Source organism: Ailuropoda melanoleuca, chromosome 7 (assembly GCF_002007445.2).
Source record: "Ailuropoda melanoleuca isolate Jingjing chromosome 7, ASM200744v2, whole genome shotgun sequence".
Taxonomy (NCBI): domain Eukaryota; kingdom Metazoa; phylum Chordata; class Mammalia; order Carnivora; family Ursidae; genus Ailuropoda; species Ailuropoda melanoleuca.
Genome location: NC_048224.1, coordinates 31,299,287 through 31,318,518, shown reverse-complemented (window position 1 = coordinate 31,318,518; position 19,232 = coordinate 31,299,287). Strand labels below are relative to the sequence as shown.

Below are 19,232 nucleotides of genomic sequence, written 5' to 3'. Positions count from 1 at the left end.
ATTTTTAGAAAAAACAATATAGTCCGGGGGTGGTGTTGCTGGTTAATTTCCTCATCTATGTATAATCATGTACCAGGTAGGGCTATACTTACACTATATTGCCACAACTTATTGAAAAGTTTATAAACAAAATCTGCCCATGAATAATATATATTTTGTCTGCGGAAAACAAACCATCAGTTTAGATGATTGTGGTTTTTTACCGAATTGCCCGTTTGGGGGAGATTACATCAATATGATTGTAGTGGTAGAGCCTGTGTTGAAGGGGAGGAAATAGGCCAAGTATTCCCTTGTCTTGGCCACATGCTATTCTGGACATAGTATAAGGAGCATTGGTTTTAGACCTACTTGGAAATGCTAACTTTGCCACCTATGAGCTGTGTGACCGTGGGCAGGTTACTTATTCACTCTTTAAGTCCTAAAGTAATACATATCACACGTAAGTTCATATAGGGGTTAGACACATGTGGAATATTATCTGGTACACAGTAGGACTCAATATGTTCTAGTTATTGTTATTAAATTTCCAGAATGATTTAGCTCAACTACACACCACAGTCTAGTATACATTCTTAGTCTCGTGCATGATCTACAAAATGGGGTAAGGTACATACAAAGTTTATTATAGCGCGTAATATATGGTACTCTCTCAATACATATTAGAAATCGTTGATGAAAATTATTGCCTTGGGAGGAAATGCAGTAGTATTCAGCAAACCTGGTCTAGTTATCCTGAAGATCAACCCACTTCCACCAGATAGTTCCAAGTCCTCCTACTATATATTATATATGCCCCAGTTCTTCTCTCTCATGCTATTTATCTCACTTGTAATGACATAATCATTACATAGTGCAGTAATAACTAATAATAGCATATACACTCAGTGATGGCAGGGATGTTTCTGCCTTGCTCACTGCTAAATCCTGGTTACTTAACACAGTGCCTATTCACTCAGTAAATATTTGTTGAATGAATGAATGAATGAATGAGTAAATGATGAATGCATGAGTCAGTAAGTCAGTGAATATTATTATATGCATGACTAGTGTTGTGCTGACATGTAAATAAGTACTGAAAGAATGAACTTGCAACTGAGTTGTCAATAGCATTCATTATAATAAAAGTTTTAAAGAAAACTGGCTACTTCCTTATGGTTAGTTACCCATTATAAAAAATGTTGTTTAATGATAACATCAGCAGAAGAATAGGCTGCCTATGTAAAGTCTTTTATTGTCGGTCTTGCTTTTCAAGCCAAAACGACTAGGCACAAAGTAGGCACTCAAAATAGCTCTTTGAATGGAAAATTCTAATCATGCTCTTGACATTGTCATCACTTCCCTGACTTGCCATTGTTAGGGAACAAACACAGTTGTCAGGGGGAAAAAACCATACAACTCTGTAAAACTCAAAAATGTTTTCTGCATTATTTATTTCTTCTCTTTTATTGGTTATAAACACATCTCAAGCCTCATTTTTTTAAAAAAGGATTTGTGTATCCACAGTAAAAAAATGGAATGAAAACGAATGTCCTTGAAAATAAATTTTAAGATAGAATAATTATAGTATTTGTTTTCAGGAACTATCTTTGAATTCTTGACAGCCTTTTAATCTTTATCAGTGAAAAAAGAACAAGCTATACTTTAAATTTATCTTCCTCAATCATCCTGAAGGCAAAACATCTTTTTTTGACTATGCTGTCCGATAGCTAAAGACAAAATGTAGTTAATTAGCTCTCTCACATGGCTCATCAAAGAGCTTAACGGTGAATTAACAGTTTGGAAAGGAAGTAAAGCCACACAGAGCGAAGATACATAGTCCAAGCCGATTAATAAAACTCTGACAACACATTATATCCACTTTGTGCTCCGCCTTCATCCTTTCCCCTGCCTGCCTTGCCTTAACCACTATCCTGGATATTTGGCTTATTAGTTCCTTGATTTTCTTCTAGCTGTACTTTTGCCACATGCATATGAATTCTTAAAAATATACTATTTTGTTTTGAATATGTTTACATTTACGCAATGGATTCATGCTGTAATCATCTGGGACTGTTCTTTTTTACTCAGTATTGCTGGGAGTTATCCATATTATCCCATGTAGTTCTAATTTATATGTTTCACACGATATAATATTCCAATTATGTAAATATGCCACAATTTATTAACCCATTCTCTTGTCAAAGAACATTTGGGTTGTTTCCAAATTTTTGCTATTATGAACAGTGTCTCTAAGAACATTCTGGTACATATCCCCTGGTGTGGTTGTAGAGGAGCTCTTTAGAAATGTACTTAAAATTACTGGTCTTAGAACATATAAATGTTCAACTATACAAAACAATAGCAAACTATTTTCCACAATGGTCATATCAATTTGTATTTGCAGAAGCAATGTGTAAGTGATCTGATGGACCTACATCTTCTCCAACATTTGGTCTTACCAGACTCTTTTTTTTTTTGTCAAGTTTTTGTGGATGTTTTAATTCTCATGCTAAATCATATGTTCATATACAATTTAATAATAATTATTATTAAAAACTGACAAAATAAAAGTAAAAAAGGATCATATATGACCAATAATGAGAGAATGTCATAAACCAGAGCTTATAATTAATCCAGTTTTGTGTGTTGAAGGTTCAGAGGAGGGATTCTAGGAGAGGTGGATAGGGAATCCTAGTCCCGGTAAAGGTCTCAAAAGGTATCTTCTCAAAATTATCTTGGAATACAATGTGCCACTGGAACACAGTCCACAGCCCATTCCTCTCCTTTCCAGATTCATTTCTTCTACTCAGAAAGGCAGCAGATACATAGTAATCATACTTTGGACATCCCTGAGTCCTTTGAAGGAAAGATGCTGAAAACTCACGCGACCCTTGGTACCAGAGCTGACGGCAATATCACACAAGTGTGGTGGCCCCTCCTAGGATCCTCTCAGGTGAAAAGCTGATCCGAGATTATATTTTCTTCTAGGCTATGGCATTGGTCTCCCGCCCAACTCTCCACTGACCTCCAATATCTCTGAGCTAATCAGTCAATACAAGTCACATGGGTTTATGGATGTGTTGCATGACAAGTGGTACAAGGTGGTTCCCTGCGGAAAGAGGAGCTTTGCTGTCACTGAGGTAAGGAAAAGTGCCGATCATGTTGATGCTTTGTATTGCTTTACCTTGAAGAATATGGAGAAATGCTGTTACACATGTCCTGTGGTCCATAATCCAGGCTATTACACCTACTAGAACTCACCATATTTGCATTGCTCCTAAGTTCATTTGAAGAGTGCCCGTTCCGGTAGGAATTTGCAATAAGACAAGTTTGTTTTGGATTAAAACGTGATGTTATTTTGATGAATCAATGTCTGAGTTTCCACTTTTTTTCTATATGCTATATCCTCAAGTGCAGAAGAAACGCTGTTTGAATTATAGCAGTGGTACCTGAGATTGTCATTAGCAGTGTTTGGTTTAACTCCTAATCGCTGGACATGATGTGGACCTCAGAATATCCTTCAAGACCTAATCAGAGCTAATTTCCCAGTGGTCCAACCATGAATCCTTTGTGGATTTAGAAAAATAGACATACCTTAATAGGTAATTCTTAGATTACTGAATCATAGATTTTTTTTAAACTGAAAACAACCAATACTTTTCTTTTACAGATGAGAAACTAATACCTAGAGATCCTAAGTGATTTGCCCAAGGCACACAAATAGTCAGGATGTACATCTTTCTATTGCAGTGCTCTGCCTTTACAAGGTAATTAGAAAGAAACCATCAAAGTGGATAATTAAGATAGACTAAAAGATGTAACAAGAACCATAGGTTGAGGTATTTAAAAGAGAAGCCAAATAAACTAGTACAAGGTCAGCCAGACATTTAAAAAAAAAACAAAAAACACTACAGCCAACAACAATAATGGCTTCAAATAGCCTCTATTTTGGCAAATTTGTATTTCTACGCAGACTCTTCTGAGCTCCAGAACCATATGTCTACCTTCCCGTTTTGATATCCCCACTTGAATATCCTACAGGCGTCTCACATTTAACTTGTCAAAAACCGAACCTTTGATCTTCTCTCCTAAATCTGCTTTTCCTCCCATGCTTCACATCTTGGGTAATGACACCTCCATCCACTCAGTTACTCATTCCAGAAACTGCCAAGGATCCTTTGTGCCTCCCACATCTCACCTTCTACATCCATCAACGAGCCATATTTTTCCCTTCTATAAAATATGTCTCAAGTATGCCCATTTATCGCCATCTTCACTGCCATTGCTCTAGTTCAAGCCCTCAGCCCTCATCTGCACCACTGCAAAAGTCTCCGAACTGCTCTCCATTTTCATGCCTGCCTTTCTCCAGTTTGTTTTCCACGCAGCAGATCACTCTTCTGCTTAGAAGTCTGCATTGGGCTGCCCTGTTAATTAGGGAGCAATCCGAAATGCAGAACGTGGCCTACAGGGCCCTGTGGCACTTAATCCTGCCTATATCTTCAGCCTCATCTCATGCCGCTTTCTTCCTGGCTCGTTACAGCCCCACCACCATGGTCATTTTATTTATTTTTTTAAAGATTTATTTATTTGTTTGAGAGAGAGTGCGCGTGCATGTGCATGCAGATGGGGGGAGGGGCAGAAGGAGAGGCTCTCAAGCAGACTCCACGCTGAGCCTGGAGCCTGACATGGGGCTTGATCTCATGACCCTGAGATCATGACCTGAGCCAAAACCAAGAGTCACATGTTCAACCAACTGAGCTACCCAGGGGCCCCCACAATGATCATTTTAGATAGAGATATGCCAATGGCCTCCCTGTCTGGGCATCTTGGCACATGCTGTACGTCCTCCCTCCCAAATACTCTCACCCCTGACATTTGCCAGCTAATACCTCTCATTATAAACTCCCAGCTGAAATCTCACTTCTCCAGAGCCGGCCCATAATCCCTGTTCCAATCTGAATCATATCTTCCTTTTTAACCTCATATTATCTCATTGAGAAGATGGTCATAGAGCAAAGATTTAAAGGAAGCAAAAAGGAAACTGGGGAATTAGGGAACTAACATGTTGTTTCTTACCATGTGACAGAAGCTAGATTAGGGACATGAATTCATTGGTTTGTACTGCAGTCCTGTTAGGCAGGCATTTTTATCTTTATTTGGAGAGGTTTGCATGGCTTTTTCTAAAAGAAGTAAAATTGGTCGTATACTGGTCAGCTGAATTAAGACAGCCAAGAAAGCAAACAGACCAATTGCTTCAATTGTACAAAACAACAAATCACTTGATGTTTTCTACCATTCGCTGTAACCATGGTCAACTCATGCTAAAATCTCCAGGTGATTCAAGTTGACAGCAAGACATTAAAGACAAAAGGAGCGTCCGAGTCACGTCCCCAAAGCCAGCCTTATGGAATGATTTGCACTTCTATGACTACACGCACACATCTAGGCTGTTGCCATTTCAGCAGACCATCAGACAGAGGTATCAGCTGGAGGGACCATCTGACCCCACTGGACAAGCATCTGAGGGTGCAGGGCTCTGTAGTCTCAGAACTTCACTCCACTGTGCACATAGAGGGGAATGTCCTTTTGGAGACTAACATAAATCTATTTATTCGAGTATGAAAAGAGCTACCTCAAAGCATGATAAATTTGGAGCCATACGTTTCTGGACTTGTATCCTGAATCTGCTAATTAACAACTGAGTGACTTAACTGCTATTTTTTTTTTTTTTGGTTATTTATTTATTTGAGAGAGAGTGAGAGAGAGAAGGAGGGAACACAAGTGGAGGGAGGGGGAGAGGCAGAGGAAGAGAAGCAGATTCCCCACTGAACAAGGAGCCTGATGCAGAGCTCGATCCCAGGACCCTGAGATCATGACTTAAGCCAAAGGCAGATGCTTAACCAACTGAGCCACCCAGGCAACATGACTTAACTGCTATTAAGTCTGAGTTCCCTCATCTGTGAATGAATATGATAAAACCTCTCTTGCTATTTTGTTCTGAGAAGAGGAGATAAATTCTGGAAAGACCTAGTAAGAGATTGACCCAGTAAGTAGTAAATAATGGAAGTGTCCATAGCTCCTCTCCTTCCATCAGAATTTCCTGAGGTTCATAGGTATCGTCAGGTGTCTTCCTGCAGCTCTTTTTAGAAGTGAGGAAACCTTCCCCAAAGACCTCAGTGGATTCCTTATATATCATTGGCTAAAATGGTGTCATCTGCCCTGTGTAATCCAGTCAGTGTGAGGGGAATGAGATCATCATGATGGATTAGACCAGTCATGACTCATCCCCTAGGGCTGAGGATGGACCAGCTTCCCCTGAAATACACGATCACATAGAGAAGAGCTAAACAAGAGTAGGATTCCCTTAGGAAGAATTCGAGAATGGATGCTGAATAATCAACCCCCCTTTCTTCTACACCAACTCCATCAATGGAAAAAGTTGCCTGCTCCCGTCGCACCGACTTCCATTCATCTATACAATAAGGCATTTGGATTTTATTATCTTCAGAAGCCCTCCCAGCTTTGATCCAGTGATGATGGTTTTCCTCCCCGTTGTATTATCCTGAGATAAAAATATTGATATTCTTTACAGTATAGCATCATAGTTGAAAACAGGGGCTTTGGAGATAGTTCTGGATTTGAACTCTTTCAGCTCTGTGATATAGGCCATGTTAGTTGGTCATTCTGAGCCTCGTCTTCTGCAAATTGGGGGACCGTATAGGATTGGAGTAAAAATTAAGTCAGATAATGCTTGTAAAATATTGAGCTTATGCCCAAATATGCTAACCACAAGGTTACTTATGTTGTTAAGGATTTTGAGGTTTCACATAAATGTTCCAGGACTGTGTGGACTTATCAGTCATTTCAAACAAAACCAAATTAAGTGTGGACACATAAGACAGATTTTGAATAACAAATAATCAGCAGAAGCCAAATTCAGGGGAGGGGGATTTGGGGAAATTCTGGATATAGTGAGCTGGAAGCAGTTGGATAAGAGACTGACATCAGGATCCAGTTATGGTTGTTAAGACAACCCTGGACGCACAGACCTGCTGAATTTGGAAGGAGGAGAGAGGTAGGAATGGAGAGAGTAGAAGAGATGCATATTCTTAATTAGAACGTCAGAGACCAAAATGAAAGAAGCTTCCGTGGGTGTGGTGGTAAGAGAGCCACCCGCAGCCTCAGGGAATGTTCCGAACGCAAGTGGAGCCATGCTGAGGAATGGTGGCAGCTCCTAGTCCATGCAGTCACTGCCTTATGATGGTGCTCACCTGTATGCATTTACCCAGTGGTGTGTATCCGTGTGCACCGGCTGCCATGTTTGTCTTGTACAACCTGAGAGAGATTTCAGGGTGTCAGCCTCACAAAACCTACGGGTAGAGTGTAATTAAATGAAGCCAGTCTTTAGCTGAAGATTTCCCTTGGCTCCAATCTATGAGTTTCCACCTGCTTTTTTTGGTAAGCCTTCTCCCAGAGAAGGTGGAAGAAGGAAGCATACCTGTTAGTGTTTTGCTCACCATCCCTTTTGGCTCACATGCCATCCATTGCTGGGCTCTGATAGTGTCGAGAAACAAGGACTGGCTCTGAAAGCAGACAAGCCATGTGGGAAGCCTGCCTCTACCATCAGCTGGCCTCACTTCACTGACTCACCTCAGTCTCTGCTTCATCTCTTCCGTGGCTTCTTGTGACAAGTAAATAAAATAGTAGGTTAATGAGCACATCCCACCTCCTTCACCAGGCCAGGGGGAAGGGGTGCAGGGCACAGGATAGCAGAAGCAAGAATGTCCTGGAGGGCACCTCTCCCAGCAGGGGCTCTTGAGGAAGACATTCCTCTGTTAATTGCTGACCCGACCTCCCTTTTTCCAGGTTCAGTCCCAGTCTATATATGCTGCCCCAGAGTAATTAAACACCCTTGTCCTCCAAAAAAATATCATAGTTTAGCTAATGAGTAATCTGGTCACCTAGTAACACAATATGAAAGATGTTTTTTCTTCCTATTTCTGGTAATTGGACATTAATACTTCATCCCCTGTGAGAGCCTTGATCTATTCACCTCCCATCTCTTGGCAACCCCAGAGCTGTCTAGCTGCTGTCTCTCCGGAAGATAAACTCATTTTTTTTTAATTCCAGGGCTTTATCCGGTCCCCAGAGTCACCTAGAAAATTGCAGGTCCAGTTCTGCCAGCCAGACTCCGGCAGTTCTCAGAGAGGAATTTTAAATCGACCTCAGAGGTTTCTCCATGGTCCTCCTAGCACAACTCTGCCTGTGCCCATGGCAGACTCATTGTCACTCAGTACCACTGGGGAAAACATATGGCATATTTCAGTTCCTCCATTTTCTTTTGATTCAGCAAAAAATGTCATTTTTTGGTAAAGTCAGGGAGTGAATTTAGAGTTCCAGGGCAACCATTTTGTGAAATCTGTTATTTGCAAACCAGGAAAAGGAAGGTGGCAGATCACAGTTTAGCAAACTCCCAAAATTCTTCAAGAAATTAAGATCTATGATGATATCTTTTTTTTTAAGTCTCTTTTAAATAATGGGTTGAATAAATAATTGGCTGAACCTTTCAACCACCTGGAAATAGTAAAGAAGGAAGAGGAAATAGTGTCTTGGCAGAGAATGGATGGCACACTCAAAGAGTCCGAGGAATTTCCAAGAAACCATTTGCAAAGGTGTGGTTTAAGGAAACTCTTTAAAGAAAGAGTACTCTGTCCCAGGGCAAGTAAAATGAAGGAGCCATTACCACAAAGAGGCTCAAAGGGAAAAAGGGAGAAAGCCATTCCTAGAACCTGGGGGAGAGGATAGCAGAGGGTTTTCTAACGGGAGCTATGGCCTTTGACAAGGAACATAGCCAACCCACAGTGACCTGGCTGGGAGATGGCCAGAGAATAAATACCTGACCTCAGCTCTTCTAGCTTCTTCATCTCCCAACATGGCCTTAGGTCAAGGGAGCCTGTCAGTGTGGTCCACAGAGGACCTCCCCAGGGCATAAAGCAGGATGGAGAAAGGTGGAAAGTGGGTCTGGAAGGGCAAAAGAATGTCCAGCACGGACCCTCTGGCAGATGAAGATGGGGATGGGACAGCTTGAGGAAAGTGCCCACAGCCTGACCATCTGAGAATGTGCAGCTTCTGCACAGGTCCAGCCTGCAGGGAGACAGCTCATGCCTTGCCTTGGTCAGAAAGAGGAGAGAAGTACAACCACTGGGACTCTGGTCTTGGGAGCCAGGCCACCCTGGCTCTACCATGATTATGAGGAGGCAGCCTTATGTCCTGGGAAAAGTTACTAACCTCTCTCAACCTCAGTTGAATCTGGATCTTGATGGATTATTACAAGGTTTTCTGCCCCTTATTCCAAGGGTCTCCTTGTTGAGTGCTGGAAGAAACAAATACATACTAAGCAGGAAGTTGAACATTGCCATGAAAGGAGTTCCATCTCAGGAATTCAGAGACCTTGATTACATGGTGTAAGGAAAAGGAGAAGTAAATTCTGGAACAGTCTAAAAGTAAATCATGCTACTTTTCTGTGTTTCTTAATATCGAGGAAAGTGCACAATAGGAAACTGCACCATTCCATCTCTGAGCTCATCCTCAACTTGACCTTCCACTCTATCCCTAAAATGACTCCATCCATGGCCTCCCCAATCCTGAACTTCATCTAATAAAGGATGGGACCACTGGGCAGGGATGAAGTGAGATATCTGCTAAGCTCATTATTTGTTTTTTAAAGCTGAAGTTAAATGGTTTGTTTTCAAGAGCACTGTAGAGGTGCAAATGTAAAAATAACCAGTTTCAAAATATCTATATCACGAAAGTACATCAAAACATCATGAGCACAAACTGCTTGACCTCTCTGAGTTTCCTCTGCTCAATGGAGAGAACAACATTTGATGCTCCTTGCTTGGTGTAAGGAACAGAGATAACGTACATAAAAGCGCCTGACACCTACAGATGGAGGTGTTGAGTGAGTGGTGGGTGTCAGATTTGTCTTGACTCTGCCATGAACCAGCTGAATGATCTTCAGCCCATCACCAAAGTTCTCTCAAGCTTGTTTCCTCACCTTAAGATTGAGCTGTGTAGCATGGCCAGCTTAGAGAATGCTGTAGTTCTCAGGCTGGTGTGATAGGTTTAGAGGGATCCTGATACAGATCCTGGGACAGAGAAGAAGAGCGAACTGGCTGGCTGCAGTCTGGGCTCTCCATCTCTGACCACTGCTCCAGACTTCCAAAATGTGCATGCCATATGAAACTTCCTAATATTTGTTCACTGAGAAAATGGAGTTTTCTCGAGGTAAATCCATTCTTCCCTCTCTTTTTTGTTGGGGAGAGGAGGAAGGGCTTAGTCAACTCTACATTGAAAGCCAAATAGATCACATAAGTCACATCAAGAAGCTTCAGGGCCGGTCAGTTTTCTTTCCAGTTTGTCTTTAAAAACCCAAAGGGAATGGTATGGGGGTGGGAAAGGGTGGGTTTTAACGCAGTCTTTTCTGCTCCTGACAACTAGGTCACATCTCAACAGCCTCCTGCCCCTCTCATCCCTACCTCTTCCTTTTTCAATTTAAAATGTCACTGCCGTTCAACCTGATGAAAGTTATGGCGAGGCAAGGAGAGTTAATGACTGTAGATTACTTTAAATTGAAAACCCGTGTATGTAGGGAGCCAGCCACCTTGACAGCTGAGTGCTTCCCTTGGAATAGCCTAAGTAATTAAGTTTAATATTTAAGCCAAGCATAAGGTCAGATGGATCCTACCCAGGTAGTGCTTTCTGGAAACCTGAGGAAGCACAAAGCCATATGTGTGTCCTTTTATGATGTGGAATGGAATTGTGCATGAAGAATCTCCGAAAGGCCTCACCTTCTTACACTCTGCTACCAGAACAAATTCATTCATTCATTCCTGCATCCATGCATCCATCAGCGGACATGTATTGAACTCCTGTGTGCCAGTCCTGCACCAGGGGCAGCTGGTGCGGAGATGACTACAGAACTCACAGGAGGGAGACAGACCTGTGAACAAACCCCCAACACCACACGGCACAGGGGCAGCAGGAGAAGATGCAAGGTAGAGCAGTGAGACAGGCAAGCCAATGAATTACTCATGGAAGAGCAAGAACGAATCAGAGAAGTCTTCCTGGAGGAGGTAACCTCTGTCAGGGGAAGAACCATCCAGTCAGAGCATGAGCAAGACACCGAGGCATGGAATTACAGGCAATGCAGTTTGACCCCACCCTCCAGAGACGCTGCACCCAGTTATGCTGGATGGACAGGACTTTATGCCCTTTTAGTGGGGCCCTCGTCAGGGATGCTGACATCGTAGATGGCACCTTTCCTTCTGTTCTGCTTTACAGCTCCTCTGTGACCCCCACAAGAGCAGGGACATCTTCTCAAATCTCCATGTGGAAGGCAGTCTGAAATAACTGAAAAATTTTCAGCTCCAAAAGTAGAGATACTGAGGTTTGACAACCCACTCCATCCCCGTGTGTCCGTGTAAGCCATGTGACTTCTAAAACTTCAGACCCTTACCCCCAAACTGGGGATAATAATAGACTCTTCCTATAAGTAGTGAAATGTATTTAATGAGCTATTTTAGGAAGAATACTTAGCTTAATAAATGTTCCCTCCTCTTTCCCTGAGTGTAGAGTTATGTGTCCAGAAGAAAAACTACCTGGTAAATAACATACACATGCAGGAGATTACGGGTGGTGCACCCTCCCTTTTGGACCCATCTCCAAAAGAGCAGGAGCATCTTCTAATGACGAGCATCTTACAATTCCAACATAAAGATTCTTTTATGTGTTACTTATATATATTACAAGACTGTTTTACTGGAGGACTTGAGAAAGACATGATTCTGGAATTTTCTACCTTGCCAAGTGCGGGATTAACCAGCTATTATCGTATCATGTGACTCCTTTCTTCCAACTCGGCTTCTAGGTTTGAGTGGGGAAACATGGTTTATACAGACCATTACTATGCACTTCAATCAGATTTTTAAAGAAACAACAGTAACTATTTTCTTTAAATGTGATCTGTTTGTCTTTTAAAGTCAGGTTACTGGGTGGGGGGACTGGAGCCCTACAATTCTCCCGTGTTGCTTTCCTCTCGTGCCACATCATCACAAAGGTGGGGCCGTTACTTTGTTGCTCTCTGCGTACAATAGATGATGGAAGTTGAAATTTTGCTACAAGGAAAACTAATTCCAGCGAGTGACCTCTTCACCCTTGCTAATGACCAAGTAAACAGAGCTGGTGGAATAAGGGTCTGTTCCTTTGTATACCAGAGGTTCGTGGGCATAAATTATGCTCAAGACCGAATACTGTTAATAGTTTTTGCTTTTTACCCTGGTTACATTCAATGAACTCATGAATATTTATGAATATGGTTATTTACTGTGCAACTAAAGGGTGTGAACAGGGCCTAAACTGATTAGGACTGTTGTGAGAGTCAGTCTTCCTTCCACTTTTTGAGATTTCCATACACCAAAGTCTATAGGGGAATCACATGAAACAGGACTCCTCCGTAATTATTCCCTGTGCTAATAAGTAGTTGCTTCCAGGCTCTCAAGATGGCTTGAAAAAAAACAGAAAGCTTGGAAACGTGTGAAGATTGCCATCTAGTGGCTGTGATGTGCAGTCTCACAAAGTACCAGAAAAGCCATCCTTTTTGTTCCTCTCAAACAGCATTAACCAAGTCTAAGAAGGTGCGAAATTGCCCTTACATTCCCTCTGTCATATCCAAGGCCTCTGAAGACACTTTCTCGCGATGCAGCTGTGGGAGGTGATGGAATTTCAGGACGTGTTCGATGAGAAGGCAGCATGGGGGGGGGGGAGCCCCAGGATCCGTAAAGGGTGCCCCTCTTATCACACATTATAGGTGGCTTCCTGTAACATCCCAGCACAGGGCTGGTCAGTGAGGGAAGCCAGGGCAATGGCATGTGGAGCCCCACCTCTGCCCCCTCCCTGTACCCTTCTGTCCAGTAAGACGTCAGGCCTGATTGTTACAGGTTGAATTGTGTCCCCCAAAAAGACATATTGAGGTTCTAATGAACTAACCCCCTGGTACCTCAGAACAAGGCCTGGTTTGGAAACAAGGTCATTGCAGACATGTTTAGTTAAACTGAGGCATGGTCACTGTTCAAGGATGGGTCCCTAATCCAACATGACTGGTATCCTTATGAGACGACAGTCACTTTGGAGAGACAGACACAGGGAGAACACCATGACCACGAGGCAGAGATTGGATTCGTGCAGCTGCAAACCAAGGGATGCCAGAGACCCCAAAGCATCAGATCCTCGAATAAGCAAAGAAGGACTCCCTCCACAGGCTTCAGAGGGAACACGGCCCTGCTGACATCTGGAGTTCAGACTTCAGTTCAACTTCTGTTGAAGCCCCTCGTGTGTGGTACTTCGCTATGACAGCCAAGCAGATGGGTACACCTGGCTTTTCTCCTCCAGTGCCTCTTTCAGCCTACCGCCCGCTCTCGTTTTCCAGACAAGCACGTGTGGTCGTCCTCGGTGGCTGGCTGCTCTCCCCGCCGCCGGTGTCTCCCCTGCTCAATTCACCCTTCACAATGCCAGAGTCATCTTTCTAGAATAGAATCCTGTTCAGTCATTCTCGTGTGCTTTCAGTCACTCTTTCTGTGTTGTATAGAAACCAATTGTCTTGGCCAAACATTTCAAAGCTCCCATTGATCTGGTTTCTTCCATTTCACTTTGGATTTTACTCAGGTACTTCAGCCATGTTGCACCAGGGGCTGCCATCCCCACCTGCTCCCTTTGCCACTTCTGTGATTATGGTACCTGTCCCCCTTGTTGGGATCAAAGTGTACTTCTTGCAAAAAAAAAAGTCTTCCTCCATTTGTTCCCAGAAAGAATTCTAGGAATTTCCCAACCACTTCTCAGTTCTCTGAATTTTTACACCTTTTAGCTTTTATCTTTCCGATGACATCTTTCCTTTTCCATCTTGTGTTATAATTAATTACAGCTGTCTAATGCCTCAGGTCACTCAGCGGTCAGTAAGCTTTCCCTGAATGCCCTTAGTGCTCTCCATGTTGAAGAAACACAATTGGACAAATGATGCCCTGTAAGGAGTGACTGAATAAACAGTGCGACTTCTTCAGTGTCTAGGGAATGGTCAGACATTTCTTCACTTCATCTAATACTGTGCTCTCCTGCAACCTCCCTGTTCTGGGAACAGTGGCCTTTCTCAAGTTCTCCTACTTGATATGCTCCTCCTGCCCCTGGACCTTTGCACATGTAGTTCCTTCTTCCCAGAACACTCATCCCTGCCCAGAACATCCAGTTCATTTCTTCTGTTCCTTGATATTTCAGCTCAGTCATCATTTCCCCAGTTAAGGTTTAGTTCTTTCTGACTAGATCAAATTCTCATTGTGTGAACTCCCCTGGCACCACAAATTCCTCCTGTGTTACATCTTACCTGCAACACTCACCACAGGTGCCCCTTTAACATTTCTGGGCATAGTAATTTGGTTAATGTCCATCTTCCCTGCAAAACATGAGGACAGAGACAGCTGGAAAAGTACCTGCTTTAGATCACCACTGTATGCCTCTTGTAACGTAGATGTTCAATAAATATTTGTGAAGGAAACAAATCAATAGTTGAGTATATCTGCATGTACATATACGTAAATAATCTTAAAATTTTCCAGGCAAGGCTAAAGTAGGCAATAATTATAACATCTATCATTTTGGTACCTACTATGTGCTAGGCATTGAGCCTAATTCTTTAATGTGTGCTATCTTATTTAATCCTGAAAATGATGCTATGAGTTAGCAATTGTTGTTCCAGTTTTACAGATGGCAGTGACTCAAATAATTGTGCCCAAGATCACAGAGTTGTTAAATAGCAAAACGATGATTGAACACCAGTGCTTGTATTAAACACCATGCCAGAATTACAAAAGAAAATCAAACATGTTTTTCTTGATCCTTTTGAATACATATGATAAATATAAAAGACTGACCAAATAGCACTACATCCTTCCAGTCATACTGTTTATTAAATTGTAGATTTCCCAATAGCGAAACTGTATATAGTTCTCAAGGGGCTGTATCTTGTTTACCACAGAAGACCCATCAGCTGGCACAGGCCTGGCACACAGTAGGTGTTCGATATAAATTTGAACTTGAAACAAAGTTTGTCACATTCAAGAAAAACAAAACACATATAGCCAGAGCCAAACACCTGCTTCGGAGAAAGCAAATAAAGGAGTAAGAAAGGAACAAGAAAGAAGATAAGGTGCCAAAGGTATTGAGCACCTACTATGCGCTGGCATGCTATTTTAGATGGCTTTTTTATTATTTGAGGTGTTCTCTCACCTAAACCTAAAGTAACACTATGACACCATTATATTATTCCTGCTTTGCAGATGAGAAATCTGATGCTTGGGTTTTAAACTCAGGGCTATGTGGTTCCACAGTCTATAGGATGCCTAACCTCAACACAGATTTTTGTTAAATATAGTGATAGACAACCTCACAGATAGGTGAGGGCTTCCAGGTCAAGGTCAATGACCCATGCCTGGAGAGCTCCCTGAATGGCTGTGTGACACTGCTCAGAAGCCCATCCTCTTGTGTAATTTGCAAGATGAGGCCCTACATGAGCCCCAGGACTCGTCACTCCCATTTCTGTTGGCAGTTGTTTTTGCGCGTGACCATCTCATAGTTCTTTCCCTGAAAACTCTTGCTGAAATGGAAGTGCCATCAGGCTCCTAATTTCTTCTGGAGCGATTGGTCAGCCCTTTTCATTTACTTACTGCAGTGAATGTCCCAAGATCCGGATCCCTCCGCAGTGATAAACAGAAAGAGTAACGGTGAAAATGCCTGGGAATAACAGAGAAAATTGAAACAGTGTCATTGAGCCCCATGATAATGCTGAACTCCAGTTTATGAAATGCGGAGCGATGGGGATACGGCCCCTTTGGAGTTTACTAAGGAAAAGTGAGGAAGTGAGAAGATAAAATATTAGCAAGGGAACTAGGGAGAAAACCTCAACTGGCCGAGAGAAGGAAGGAAGGCCGAGCAACCTGTCAGCCTGTCACTCTCGTGGGCATTCATCCCCCCAACCCCCACCCTGCTCCACCCTCTCCTACCTCCTCCCCCTTCCCTCCCTGCCGGGCTTCCAGCTCTGGGAGCAGGTTGGTTGATTCCTACCTGGTGGGAGGTGGGGGAGGGGTGCCGTGTGCCTTCCAAGCCTGCCCCCACCCCCATTCTCCCGCCAGGCAACCGTTGGTCTGGCTTGAACCCGCCCGTGCCCATCGCCCTTGCGAGCGGTGCCCGCGTCCACAATGGGAAATGAAGCCAGTTACCCGGAGGAGATGTGCTCCCACTTCAACTCTGATGAAATCAAAAGGCTGGGCAAGAGGTTTAAGAAGCTGGACTTGGACTCTTCGGGCGCGCTGAGCATGGAGGAGTTCATGTCCCTGCCCGAGCTGCAGCAGAACCCATTGGTGCAGCGAGTGGTCGACGTCTTCGACACCGATGGCAACGGAGAAGTGGACTTCAAGGAGTTCATCCTGGGGACCTCCCAGTTCAGTGTCAGGGGGGACGAGGAGCAAAAGTTGAGGTTTGCCTTCAGCATCTACGACATTGATAAAGACGGCTACATTTCCAACGGGGAGCTCTTCCAGGTGCTGAAGCTGATGGTGGGCAACAACCTGAAGGACTGGCAGCTGCAGCAGCTCGTGGACAAAACCATCATCATCCTGGATCGGGATGGAGACGGCAAAATATCCTTCGAGGAATTCTGTGCTGTGGTTGGAGGCCTGGAGATCCACAAGAAGTTGGTGGTGGTAGTGTGAGCTTTTAAGAGCACCACCCACCAACTCTTACTCCCTTTCTGTCTCTTTTAAGATCAGCTGAAGGCAGCCCAGCAGCTGTCTCTCTGACTTATTTGGAAGTGTTTCTCTTTGTGAAGCTGCATTTTTCTAACACGAACCTCATGACCAATTCGGTGTTTGTTAGTTCTTTTTCTCTCAGTGATTCAGGGTAATACCCTGATTGGGGAAGACCAAGATGAAGGAACAAGGTGGAGAAGGAAAATCGAAAGGCTTTTCTGAACTTTTTCCTTGTTTCGATTCAGAAACCAAACTATAAAGAGTCAAGAAGTTCTTTAAAAATCCAAAAATAAGAAAATATACATATCTTTGCCTTCACTTATCATAGTATGATAGACGGGAGGAAATTGCACAATTTAAATCAGGTGTTAGGTGAACTGTTTTCATTTACTTCTATCCAGGTTCTCTTGACAGATTGTTAACTTTCTGTTGTGGCAACAGGAACAGATCTATTTCTCTTGGCTGAGCACCTTTTAATTAGCTCTCTCTGGGCAGTGAAAACCCGTCTTTCCCTTTCCTAGGCTGCAGCCTTCTCCCCATCTTGCATCCAGAAATCCCTGAGCCCATCTGGAGGGTTCCTCCTGTCCCATCGTTCTAGCTCCTGACCAGGAACTAGGCTCAGGGCTCTTACAAGAAATGCTAAGCCTAGACTAAGTGCCCGGCCTAACTCTCAGCCTCAGCAGCAGTTTTTCAGGGTGGGCTACCCATCCCAATATGAAATTCAGTTAAGATTGCTTCCAGCCAAACAGGGCAGGGACCTTCCCAGAAAGCCAAACAGGGCAGGGACCTTCCCAGAAACCTCTTGCCTCCAAGACTCAGCCCCACCATCACCCCCAGTTAGAGGGAAAGGGACAGATTCAGAGCTGTTCTTCCCACAGGACAGAGCCAGACACATGCAAAAGATGTAGAGATGGGCAAACACGTCTCTGCAGCTGGGGGGGGACTGTTTCTGTACTAGCTAAGCTCAGTTTTAAACATGAGACCTGGGGCCTGGCAGGGAAGCTAAGAGCTCTTTCACCCCCAGGAAGCCTTTTCTCTAATGGAACACTCAGCCCAGAATTCCTCACACACAAATACACCTGCAGCCGAGGTGTGAACTGGAGCCTGTTCACACTGGACAAGGGCAGTGTGTGTGCACCTCTTTCCAGCTCCGTGTTTAGTGATGTCATGTTGAGAGATTGAAATTGGCCGTGGAAGGGACACCTGGATGGCTCAGTTGGTTAAGCATCTGCCTTCAGCTGGGGTCGAGATCCCAGGGTCCTGGGATTGAGGATGTCAGGCTCTCTGCTCAGCGGGGAGCCTGCTTCTCCCTCTGCCTGCCCCTCCCCCAGCTTGTGCTTGCACTGGCTCTCTCGCTCTCTCTCTGACAAATAAAATCTTTATTAAAAAAAAAAAAAAGAAAAAGAAAAATTGGCCATGGTAGAACTAGTACATCATGGAAAGGAGCAAAAACGTTTCATGTTGTTTTATTTGGAGAACCAGTATACCTCCCCACGGAAGGGCTGAAGGCTCTCCAAACGCCAGGACAATGAAACCTACTCTCCCTACATAGGACAAAACTCAGGTGATTTTTCTCAGGATGAGGAAGATCTGTTTGAAAGATAGTATTATCCTTCTATTTTGAAGAAGCCAGTTGCTAGTCTTGAAAAAACAAAACTAGGAAAAATATCCACAAATTTAATTACTGTCAGGGCACCCATCTACCAAGGCTTCCTGCCATACTTTTTCTTTAGTAGATTATTTAGGAACCACAAAAAATAGGAATCTCTGTCCCTTTGATTCCTGTGCAGTCCTAAAAAGTTTTATTAATAATAAATGGTCTCAACCCTTTAGTGATATGAGTTATAGCCCCATTGCAGGATAACATCGTTGAAAGATTCAGACACACCTGGGTTTGGACTCATTTACAACTGGGTTCTTATGACAGACATGTATTAGCTGAGCATGAGCAAGTTACTTAACCTCTCAGTATCAGGTCTCCTAATTAAAACGAGGATCCATTGCATGGTTATTTTGAGGATTCAAAAACATAAAACATGTAAGTGGTCCCTGGCTGGCTTGGTTGGTAGAGCATACAACTCTTGATCTCCGGGTTGTGAGTTTGAGCCCCATGTTGGGTGTAGAGCCTACTAAAAAATAAGATGAGTGCCTAAAGCACGGTGGGTTCATTCTAATTCCCTTCCCTCCCCCCTTATTCCACTTTCATTAGATCAAGATACACAAGGGAAACAGGATGCTTATTTCTTCTTTTCGAACCCTTTCTTAGTACTTAACTACACCACTCTAAAATTAACTGGTTGTTTGTGTAATCCTAATCCAGAAAAGAAACAATGTCACAGTCCTCCCCACCCCCTCATTTGCCAAGGGAACAATAGACATCTTGACTAGAGAAAGTTCGAAAGA

General features: G+C 43.2%; 2 protein-coding genes across 5 annotated transcripts in view; both read left to right on the top strand.

Moving 5' to 3' along the window:
- GRIN3A (glutamate ionotropic receptor NMDA type subunit 3A) overlaps positions 1-19,232 on the top strand; it is a 160,401-nt gene that overhangs the window by 121,014 nt on the left and 20,155 nt on the right. For all 4 annotated transcript variants that reach the window (XM_034664214.1, XM_019807203.2, XM_034664213.1 and 1 more), the window contains exon 6: positions 2,968-3,119. In XM_034664214.1, the coding sequence (XP_034520105.1) occupies positions 2,968-3,119 (152 nt within the window). The remainder of the gene's footprint in view (positions 1-2,967; positions 3,120-19,232) is intronic.
- PPP3R2 (protein phosphatase 3 regulatory subunit B, beta) lies at positions 16,116-16,941 on the top strand. Its single transcript, XM_002926466.4, has one exon. It carries the CDS (start codon positions 16,281-16,283, stop codon positions 16,791-16,793), a length of 513 nt encoding a protein of 170 aa, XP_002926512.1. The 5' UTR covers positions 16,116-16,280; the 3' UTR covers positions 16,794-16,941.